Genomic DNA, 12,449 nt, shown 5'->3' on the forward strand with positions numbered 1-12,449 from the left:
ATATTTGGGTCAAGTGAAGTATAGAAAACATATTTATGTAGGTTTCTTTCTTCGGGCACTTGTTTTAAATTTCTATGTAAAAATGCATTGACATTGTCGGCGAATTTGGCTGACTAGCAAATGTGTTAACTAAGGTTTGCCTGGGTTACCTACAATATATATGCATGAGGTGTCACAGGATCTGGAATATAATCAATAGATAATATATAAAGCCTATTTTAAAAGCAAAACTAAGCAACACTTGATCCAGGCTAGACTTGCTTGCCAGTCCTATATATGCCGTACCTATGTATATTAAGGACTGGCTTACGCCATTTTGGATGTCAATGGGAAATACACACTTAACGATTTGCGCCGGTTAGAAATTTGGAAAAAAATCTTAAAAATTTTATCAATGTATATAAAAGTGGTACCAACCTTATTGTGCTTGCTAATTTAAGACTCGGTTGAAACAAAATTAAGGATCGAATGCATTTTAGTGTCCAAAAGGCAAAATTATCGTCAAAGTTCTGCGAAATCGGCACCCTTGCGAAGGGTTCAGAATTCGAATCGGGAATGAAAATATCCGATCTTTGCGATCAAAAACACAAAATTACAACTTTAAACATACTATTGGCAAAAGACATTATTACCAAACTATATAGAATAGAAAATTTGACATCATTTTCTCAAAATATTGAAGAAATTTGCTCACTAGACATCGAAAAAGTACGCAATCCAATTCCCGTTCAAACGCGTGAGAAACTGAAAGTGCATAACCCCGACTAATCAAGGCAGATTTTAGCAATTGGTTGACATTACGGCATCACTGCAAACAAGGCTGGCATTTCAATCCAGACAAACAAAATGACCATCTTTGTTCACATTTCACAGTGAATTGAACAGAAAAAACACAGAGAGAGGACAATTTTATGGCACATCGCACATTACCACATCATGAAAATCATTGGATATGGTGTACATGTATGTATAGCCTTACACTGGCAGGTCAAATTACATACTTTCTAAACATTTGGATTTCTATCCACTACTATGTCTTTTAAGATATAAAACACCATGTGGTTACTGTGGTATGACAGTAAACTTTCTGAATAAAACATCAATCAATGTTGTAACCTTTCAGATCTCAAGCCACTGCAGTTGGGAACTTGTGAAAGTAGAACCAGGACTAAGACAAAAGCCATACAGTGAGGATTGTGGTCTTGTATTGCATGCAGGCTGCTTCACTCAGGGACATCTTTTCAAGTCTACAATTGACTTCCATGGTATGTTTCAGATGCACACAGTAACTTGATTTAAATCTTTGAATGTTGTTGGGTTCTTTTCAAGATGGCAACAAAACTTTTAAAACCATTTTCTTGTGCATTTTGCAATCTCAAACATTATTCTTTGGACAAATTCAAACCCCACGTTAACAGACATCTGATTAAATATGTGCGGGCTCGTTTGTCAAAAAATGGGGAGCTAAAAAGACATTTGAATAATCACAGGCAGCTAGGGTACCAGTGTAACCACTTCTTGAACATTAAAGAGAATACCTATCAGTGCCAGTACTGTCAGAAATGTTTTGCTCTAAAAATTAGCCTACTGAACCACACCAGAATTCACACCGAGAAATATCAATGTGAATATTGTCAGAAGTGTTTCCCTGGAAGGAGTAGCCTCACACACCACATCAGAACTCATACCAAAGAGAAACCCTACAAGTGTGAGTATTGCCAGAAATGTTTTACACAGAATAGTGTATTGACAAGACACATCAAAACGCATACCAAAGAGAAACCCTATCAGTGTGAGTATTGCCAGATATACTTTACACAGAATAGCACACTAACAAGACACATCAGAACTCATACCAAAGAGAAACCCTATCAGTGTGAGTATTGCCAGAAATGTTTTACACGGAATAGTATTCTGACAAAACACATCGGGACTCACACTAAAGAAAAACTCTACCAGTGCGAGTATTGCCAAAAATGTTTTGCACAGAATAGTAATCTGACGGCTCATACCAAAATGAAACACTATCAGTGTGAGTATTGCCAGAAATGTTTTCCACATTATTGTCTTCTGACAGTACACATCAGAACTCATACCAAAGAGAAACCCTATCAGTGTGAGTATTGCCAGAAATGCTTTCCACAGAAAAGCACACTAACAAGACACATCAGAACTCATACCAAAGAGAAACCCTATCAGTGTGAGTATTGCCAGAAATGTTTTACACAGAATAGTACTCTGAGATGTCACATTAGAACTCATACCAAAGAGAAACCCTATCAGTGTGAGTATTGCCAAAATATTTTGTAAATAATATTGATATGACAAGACACATCAGAACGCATACCAAAGAGAAACCTTATCAGTGCGAGTATTGCCAGAAATGTTTTCCACAGAATAATCATCTGACAGTACACATGAGAACTCATACCAAAGAGAAACCCTATCAGTGTGAGTATTGCCAGAAATGTTTTGCACAGAATAGTAATCTGACAAGACACCTCAGAACTCATACCAAAGACAAACCTTAGGCTGGACAAAATATGTGTTTTGGGTCACACAACTGTGACCCCCTGCTCATCCCTGCCAACCCCAAATATATTTTGAGTGCTGGAACAAAAATATTTATAGTCTCCAACCGAATGAAATAGAGGTTGACTTAAAACCTTGAGCGTCTGTGACATGTAAAAACTTTGCAATAATTATGGGGGGGGGGAGCAATTTTTGGCATGTCAGGGGGGAGGGGAAGTAATTTTTGACTTGCACCATAAACAAAAAGGCTTTACCATCCAAGACCTAATTAGCACCCCATCAGGTGTGTTGGAGGGGAGCATGAACTAACAGTGTTTGCACTATTGTAACACATGCAAGAGGAATGTGTTTAAAGTGAAGGCGATCCCAAGGGGTATCATTTCCTCCCCAAGTCACATGATTTTTTCTCGGGAGGGTGGAAAATGCACATAACTTACATTTTGGTATATAAGAGGGGATGTCATTTTCTTTTGAAGTGGGGTCATGTATATGTTGGTGACCGGTGTCAATTGTGACACCCCCCCCCCATATAGCGGGCTAAATTTTTATGACCCCTTCCGCCTGCACAGACTCAAGACAAGTTATTCTTTCTGCTGAGGATGCCAAAATTGCATGGAGCGTATTAAAATTTGGATTGTAAGTGTGGACTGAATGCACATTTTAATTGTAAGTTCTATAACCACCGTAATTTTGGTGTAAAATGTTTTGGTTTAAAAATTCTTTGACACTCCCCCATACCATTCCGAAGAAAATGACAGCTCCCTAACTCAAGAACTGAAAGACCTATGGAAATGTAAATGCAACATGAATGATTAGTTTCGTAAACAGGAAGCCCCGTCTGTTCAGTTCTCCACAGAAGAACTGACAATACACCTATTACTTTGATGACAGACAGAACAGAATTTACATGGATAAATTTTAACCCTGACTTCCTCCAAAAAACTTGAACCAAAAGTGGGGCTTTCTCTTTAGGGGCTGTGCAATAATTATGTGAACCAGCTGGTGGGGAATTTAAAATGGTCTGCCAAAAATCGCTTGCCCCCCCTTTAGCCGTGCCAAAAAATCTTTGCCCCCCCTTTTGACGTGCCAAAAAACCTTTGCCCCCCCCCCCTTACACATGCAAGATTTTGGTGAACCTGAATTTAAAACCCTATGTCTTATCATATAATGCGAGCGCAGCGAGCAGGACATTTTGAATGTGTTTCTAATGTTTTCCTACACCTTTTTAGGGCATAATATAGAAATGGTGCCCAAAATATCTGTGCCAAAAATCGCTTCCCCCCCCTTTTGACCTGCCAAAAATCGCTTGACCCCCCTTTACCTGTCAAAAAATGCTTGCCCCCCCCCTTTTGGCCTGCCAAAAAATCTTTGCCCCCTATAATTCACCAGACCGGGGTACACATAATTATTGCACCACCCTTAACCTCATTTGCCAATGCAAATTGAATTTATTTCTAAACATTAAACATGTGGATTTCTATCCACTCCAGGCGTGAGATCCAGGCATGGGCACACGGGCCCGTGCCCCCCCTTTCGAGGGTCCTAATTTTAAAAAATTTTTTTACAATTTTGTTGGAAAAAACACACAAATAAAACCCCTCACTTTTACTTTTCATTTTTACATCAGCGGCCTCCCATGCCAGTGGCGGATCACGCATGGGGCACACCCGGACCGTGCCCCTTTCATGGTCCATGAATTGGCTTCAATTTGGCCTTTATTTTTAATTTTTCCAAATACTAAGGGGAGCATCCTCCTCAGACACTCTCCCTCCAGCGTATGGATAAAGAGGTCAATATATAGGGTTCTTTTTTGGACCAGGCGTCTTTAATGAAAGAAAAAAAAATGAGAGAAGAGAAAGCTCGAAAATGAGAGAAAGAAAAGAGGAGTAAATGGAGAAGACCAGGTGAGAAGAAGGGAAAAAATGATGCACCAAATGACTTAAATGGGACCTTCATTTTTGCAAAATTTTCCAACTTCTGAGGTCTGAGGAGAGATAAACAGGTGACCGTTTTCACTTCTGTTTTGAACATCCGGACACTTTATGTTTTAAACTTAAACATGTTGTTTAAGCAATATAATTAGGCCTACAGTAATCTACGAGTGGCTTCAATTGTGCCTTCATTTTCACATATTTTCTAACTCTCGGGGGTCCTCCTCAGACACCCCGGACTGCGTATGCATAAAGAAGTTGAAGTTCACTTTAGCAATAATTGACACGATAGTGTAAATTTGTTGACGAATGACTTAAAATTTTCCATCAAATGGTTTCAACTGGGCCTTCATTTAGCAAAATTTTCCGACTTCTCAGGAGCAGCTCTCACGTATGCATAATGAAGTTGTCATTTTCACTTCTGCTTTGGACACCAGACCCTTTATGTTTAAAGCAATAATTTACACATTAATAGTGGAAAATTGTCGACGAATGACTTCAATTGGGCCGTCATTTCACAAATTTTCGGCTTTTTCAAATTAAAACTTTACACAATAATAGTGCCAAAATGGTCCACCAAATGGCTTCAATTAGGTCTTCATTTTGCAAACGTTTCTCACTTTTGAGGTGGGCACATCCCCTCAGACACCCCCTGTGTATGCATAAATAAGTTATTAACCTTTTTAAGCTTCTGTTTTGGACACCCGTTCCCGACCCTTTATGTTTAATGCAATAATTTAAAACTTGTGGACAAATGACTTCCATTGGACCGTCATTTTGCAAATTTTCGGCTTTTTCAAATTAAAATTTTAGGCAATAATAGTGCCAAAATGGTCCACCAAATGGCTTCAATTATGTCTACATTTTGTAAAGTCTCTCACTTATGAGGGGCACATCCCCTCAGGTATACCCTCACGTATGCATAAAGAAGTTATTAACCTTTTTCGCTTCTGTTTTGGACACCCAACCCTTTATGTTTAATGCAATAACTTGTGGACAAATGACTTCAATTGGACCGTCATTTTGCAAATTTTCGGCTTTTTTCAAATTAAAATTTTAGGCAATAATAGTGCCAAAATGGTCCACCAAATGGCTTCAATTATGTCTTCATTTTGTAAAAGTCTCTCACTTATGAGGGGGGCACACCCCCTCAGGCACCCCTGCGTATGCATAAAGAAGTTAACATTTCGCTTCTGTTTTGGACACCTGACCCTTTATGTTTTAAAAAACAATAATTTACACAATAATAGAGAAAGCTTGTCGACAAATGACTTCAATTGGACCGTCATTTCGCAAATTTTGGCTTTTTCAAATTAAAATTTTACGCAATAATAGTGCCAAAATGGCCCACCAAATAGCTTCAATTAGATCTTCATTTTGCAAAAGTTTCTCATTTCTGAGGGGGCACATCCCCCTCAGACACCCCTGCGTCGCAATAAGCGCGGCGTTCGTCGCTTCAGCGCCGATGGTTCTAAGTTTGTGCCCCCCCTTTTCAAAATTCCTGGATCCGCCACTGATCCACTCCATCGAAAAGGTATAAAATATGTGGTTTAAAATGTAATTACTTTAGAATACAATTAACATTAATGAATGTAACTTTTCAGGTATTTTGATCCACTGCACGGAAGCCAGTGAGGATTGTGGTCATATATTGTGTGTTGCTTCACTCAAGGATATCTTTGCTAGTCTAGAATTGACAGAATTAACTTCCATGGGTTTCAGGTACACAGTAACTTGATCAACATCTTTGAATATTGATGCTTTTCTCTCAGGATGGCAATTACACTTTTCAAACCATTTTCTTGTGCATTTTGCAAACTCAAGCATTATTCTTTGGATAAATTCAAGACCCATGTTAACAGACATCTGATTAAATATGTACGGGCTCCTTTATCAACAAATGGAGATCTGGAAAGACATTTGAATAACTACAGGCAGCTAGGGTATCAATGTAACCACTTCTTGAACATTAAAAAGATACACATTTAACACATCCAAACTTCACACGTTTTGTATTTCTACATCTACTGGTTTATTATAGTAGTTATATAGTGTCAATACAATAAGATATATCGCTATCTAGAAGCGGAGCTTGACTATTACTTCTCTCTTCAGTATCACGAGTGTAACAAAATTAAATCACATCATTCTTTCCATATACATAGAAAAGACATTACATAGAATAAAACTATTGTCCAATTGGAAGCTTCCAAGTGTGATTGTACCAAACTATTCTTGACCAATCACCAGCTTCCTAGTAGGCTTAGATATAATAACATAAGACCAATTTCAGGACTAGAAGGATCTAGATCACCAACAGAGTGGGTGGGGTCCCTAGAGATGATCTGAATCTTGGAAAGGGATGGTTTGGCCAAGGTAGAGAACTAATTAATAATAATTCGACATGTTATTTCCTTGGACAAACCACATTCCAATGGGTTAATAATTATTTAGCTGGAAAGCAGGATAAGAAAGTGACCATTAGGTATAGGCCTATCAAACTGTGGTCATCAAGGAATTTCATCTGCTTTAGAAGTTCCACTTATTCCCACCAGGATTTTAACTCTGTACAAGGGTTAAACCTTTAACTTTCTCTTTAAGCATTCTAATTATTCACTTTATGCATGATATTTACTATCTCACACTATCAGTGCTCTAAACATTAGCCTAGTGAACCATACCAGAAATCACACCGAGAAATATCAATGTGAATATTGTCAGAAGTGTTTCGCTGGAAGGAGTAGCCTCACACACCACACCAGAATTCATACTAAAGAAAAACCCTACCAATGTGAGTACTGCCAGAAATGTTTTGCACAGAATAGTTATCTATCAATGCACATCAGAACTCATACCAAAGAGACACTCTATCAGTGTGAGTATTGCCAGAAATGTTTTACGGTAAATAGTAATCTGTCAAGACACATCAGAACTCATTCCAAAGAGAAACCTTATCAGTGTGTGAGTATTGCCAGAAATGTTTTGCACAGAATAGTAATCTGACAGCACATATCAGAACTCATACCAAAGAGAAACCCTATCAGTGTGAATATTGCAAGAAATGCTTTACACAATAATAATCTGACAATACACATCAGAACTCATACCAAAATGAAACCCTATCAGTGTGAGTTTTGCCAGAAATCAGAATTCACACTGAGAAATCATATCAGTGTGAATATTGTTGGAAGTGTTGTTTTGCTCTAAGCAGTCGACTTACGTACCACATCAGAACTCATACCAAAGAAAAGCCGTATCAGTGCGAGTATTGCCAGAAATGTTTTACACAACATAGTCAGCTGACAGTTCACATCAGATCTCATACCAAAGAGAAACCCTATCAGTGTGAGTATTGCCAAAAACGTTTTCCAGAGAAAAGTAAACTGAAAAGACACATCAGAACTCACACCAAAGAGAAACCCTATCAGTGCAAGTATTGCCAAAAATGTTTTGCACAGAGTAGTAAATTGACAAAACACATCAGAAATCATAGAGAGAAACCCTATCAGTGTGAATATTGCCAGAAATGTTTTCCAGAGAATAGTCATCTGACAGCACACATCAGAACTCATACCAAAGAGAAACCCTATCAGTGTGAGTATTGCCAGAAATGTTTTACACAGAATAGTCATCTCAAAACACACATCAGAACTCATACCAAAGATAAACCTTAGGGCGGACAAAAGTATTGATGTGTTTGTGGTCATCCAACATGTAAAATCTTGCTGGCTGCAGGAGAGTTGTTCAATTTACAACATTTCATTGTGGCAGCATTTTATTACTTAATTTCCTTCATAATTTTTTGAAGAAAAACTTGGAAATGATCCATTGTGATTGCTACACCAGTAAAAGTGTCATTGTATCACTTCCAAATTACATCTGGGTATCCTAAGATTTCTTGAAGTGCACAGGTCACAGACCACACAGATGCTGCCACAATTCGAGATATCAATCTTTATTGTGAACATTTCGTGATCCTAGCATAGATATCTACGAAAAAAGCTTATTTCCAAAATTTTAGTTGATCCCGATGTTGCGTTTGTGAGTTATGGCTTATGCATGATTATGTGTATTACATTGCTCCATAGACAATCATGACAATGTGTTGTAATTTCACAATATCTTTGCTAAACAAATTAATCTGCAAGAATTTTTTTGTACATAAACATTATGTAGCCAGAGGTTTCCAGTGATGTAAAAATTTCAACTTTTTTTTGAGAAAGGGGGGGGGGGGATGATGCATGCTGTGGATCACGAAATGCCCTTTTAAATTATAGTGAACATTTTCAATCTTTTTCTCAAATGGAAAGGTTGCCTAATTGCAGTTCCTTCAGCTTCAGGTGCTATATAATTGAGAACAACTCCTTTTGATTGACTAAAAAGATCCAAAACATATGACTGAATATTCATTCGAAAAAGATTTGAAAGTGTTAATAGAGTTTGCAAACCCTAGTTGCAAGCCGGTATCCGTAATGACAAGCATTAAAACTAAACACCCAGACTAATAGTAATACAGTTGCAAGCTGGTGTGGATTTTTATCTTGTTTTCCTTCTCCTTCACCAGAGGACATTTTTGCAAGAATTTACAAAGCAGATAGCTTGAGTTTGGGGCTTTGCAATAATTATGAGCCCTGGGGAGGGTCAAATTGGGGGGGGGGGCAAGCGATTTTTGGCAAGCAGTTTTGAAATTTTACCCCCGGTTTCTCATAATTATTGCACAGCCCCTTGTCTTTAAATGTTTATTCAGTGATGGGGGGGGTGAGGAGCATCCTTCCTCTATTGTTTCAAGTTATTTGTCTATTAAGGTCTATTAATAAGGTGTTATGACCTTATCCACAAGGGGAAGCTCAGAATCCTAGGTTTATCATAATTGCGCTATTTAAATAAATGAAAAAATAAATGTAGATATTTATATATATATCGCTTTATGCCGTAAACAGCCTCAAAGCGCTTTACATTTATTCCGCCGTCATTAGAATATGTCGGAATCACGTTTGCAGCCTACAAGTGGTGCAGGCTCCATCAGTACGACTGTGACTACCCCTAACAGCTTCCCATTGCACCTGGGTGGGGTGAGGCAAACGAGGCAAAGCGCCTTGCCAATGGGCGCAACACGGTGGTGGGAAGGGAAATCGAACCCACGCACGTCGAGCAAGCTCTCAGATTATGAGTCCCAAGGCCGTAACCACTGAGCCACCGTGCCCTCTATTTTCATTGAGTATTTTGAAAGTTTCATAATTACAATGTCCATAATTGCCCTAATTTAATTGATAATTGCAGAATAGCAGTCATTGTTCCTATTCTTTGATATTATGGCTATTGTCAGTTCCAGCACCTTCATGCCTGGATGCTGCCCCCGTGGCTTTGTAACTGGTGTTGGGGCCTTAAAACAAGCATGCAGATTTCTATCCACTAAATAGTTTTTATCAGATTATGAATTCAGTAAAACTGTAGACTAGCTATAATAATAAATATTATTATTAATCAATATTTTAATCTTTCAGATATTTTGATCCGCTGGGAAACTAATAAAAGTAGAACCAGACAGAAGCCAGTGAGGATTGTGGTCTTGTATTACATGCATGCTGCTTTACTCCGGGCTTTACTCAAGGACATCTGTACTAGTCTAGAAGTGAATTCCATGGTATGTTTCAGGAGCACACACTCCACACAGTAACTTGATCTACATCTTTGAATGTTGATGGGTTCTTCTTAAGATGGAAATGAAACTTTTTAAACCATTTTCTTGTGCATTTTGCAATCTAAAGCATTATTCTTTGGACAAATTTAAAACCCATGTTAACAGACATCTGATAAAATATGTGCGAGCGCACAGATGCTTGAACAGTAAAGAGAAAACCTATCAGTGCGAGGTCTGTCAGAAATGTTTTGCGCTGAAACAAAGCCCAATAAACCACATCAGAATTCACACAGAGAAATCACATCAGTGTGAATATTGTCAGAAGTGTTTTACTAAAAGCAGTGGCCTTGTGTACCACATCAGAACTCATACCAACGAAAAGCCTTATCAGTGTGAGTATTGCCAGAAATGTGTTACACAGAATAAACATCTAACAGAACACATCAGAACTCATACCAAAGAGAAACCCTATCAGTGTGAGTATTGCCAGAAATGTTTTACATGGAGAAGTGATCTGACAATACACATCAGAACTCATACTAAAGAGAAACCCTACCAGTGTGAGTATTGCCAGAAATGTTTTGCACAGAATAGTACGCTGACAGCACACATTAGAATTCATACCAAAGAGAAACCCTATCGGTGCGAGTATTGCCAGAAATATTTTACAAAGAATAGTAATCTGACTAGACACATCAGAACTCATACCAAAGAGAAACCCTATCAGTGTGAGTATTGCCAGCAATGTTTTACAAAGAATAGTGATCTGACCAGACACATCAGAACTCATACCAAAGAGAAACCCTATCAGTGTGAGTATTGCCAGAAATATTTTGCACAGAATAGTAAACTGACAGTACACATCAGAACTCATACCAAAGAGAAACCCTATCAATGCGAGTATTGCCAGAATTGTTTTACAAAGAATAGTGATCTGACAAGACACATCAGAACTCATACCAAAGAAAAACCCTATCAGTGTGAATATTGCCAGACATGTTTTACACAGAAGAGTACTCTGACAGGACACATCAGAACTCACACTAAAGAAAAACCCTATCAGTGTGAGTATTGCCAGAAATCTTTTACAGAGAATAGTCATCTGACACAACACATCAGAACTCATACAAACGAGAAACCCTATCAGTGTGAGTATTGCCAGAAATGTTTTACACGGACTAGTACTCTGACAGCACACATCAGAACTCATACCAAAGAAAAGCGCTATCAATGCGAGTATTGCCAGATACTTTTTCCAGAGAATGGGGATCTGATAAGACACATCAGAACTCATACCAAAGAGAAACCCTATCAGTGTGAGTATTGCCAGAAATGTTTTGCAGGTAATAGTAATCTGACAAGACACATCAGAACAGCACACATCAGAACTCATACCAAAGAAAAGCCCTATCAGTGAGATAATTGCCAGAAATGTTTCACAGAGAATGGGGATCTGATAAGACACATGAGAACTCATACCAAAGAGAAACCTTATCAGTGTGAGTATTGCCAGAAATGTTTTACACGTAATAGTAATTTGACAGCACACATCAGAACTCATACCAAAGGAAAGCCCTATCAGTGTGAGTATTGTCAGATATGTTTTGCACAGAATAGTGGTCTAACGAGACACATCAAAACTCATACCAAATAGAAACCTTAGGGTGCATGGGCAAAATTATTGATGTGTGTGTGGTCATCCAACTGACCCCGTTCTCAACCAATGGATTTGACTCAAAACTTTGAACCTCTGATACATATTAAAACTTGCCGCAGGAATCTTGATCTACTTAGGGAACAAACCAAAAGATCGATGACGTCCTATAAACGTAACTAGTTCCGTTTCTCGGCCGACCCCCTCCCTCCCTGCCAGAAACGTAATAATGAAATGTTTTGACATGATAATAATAATGACACATTTTTCAGACCAATGTTTTTGTACAAATGTAATCGAGTATTTTACCCCCTCCCCCCTAAACGAAACTAGTTTCGTTTATAGGACGTCATCGATCTTTTGGTTTGTTCCCTTATATATAACATTATTGATTGTAGTATAAGCATTGATTGTATAAGCATTTTGTAACTTAATCTTCCTTCATAATTATTTCGAATAAAACCTTGGAAATAATCTATTAAACACATTGTAGAAGCTCATTGTGATTACTAAAATAGACCTGAATTGTTCAATTTACAACATTTCATTGTGGCAGCATTTTGTAACTTAATCTCCTTCATAATTATTTTGAATAAAAACTTTGAAATGATCCAGTGTGATTGCTACACCAGTAAAAGTGTCATTGTATCGCTTCCAAATTACATCTGGGTATCCTAAGATTTCTTGGAGG

At 38.0% G+C, this 12,449-nt stretch overlaps 1 protein-coding gene across 1 annotated transcript; it reads left to right on the forward strand.

The window, feature by feature from the left end:
• The first annotated feature begins 1,274 nt into the window (after positions 1 to 1,274).
• LOC140140352 (uncharacterized) lies at positions 1,275 to 12,248 on the forward strand. Its single transcript, XM_072162112.1, is given in 4 exon segments — positions 1,275 to 2,292; positions 7,379 to 7,536; positions 7,669 to 8,135; positions 10,407 to 12,248. Coding segments are annotated over 4 exon segments (2,940 nt in total). The 5' UTR covers positions 1,275 to 1,329; the 3' UTR covers positions 11,759 to 12,248.
• Positions 12,249 to 12,449: the final 201 nt, after the last annotated feature.

The sequence above is a fragment of the Amphiura filiformis genome, chromosome 19 (assembly GCF_039555335.1).
Source record: "Amphiura filiformis chromosome 19, Afil_fr2py, whole genome shotgun sequence".
NCBI classification, from domain to species: domain Eukaryota; kingdom Metazoa; phylum Echinodermata; class Ophiuroidea; order Amphilepidida; family Amphiuridae; genus Amphiura; species Amphiura filiformis.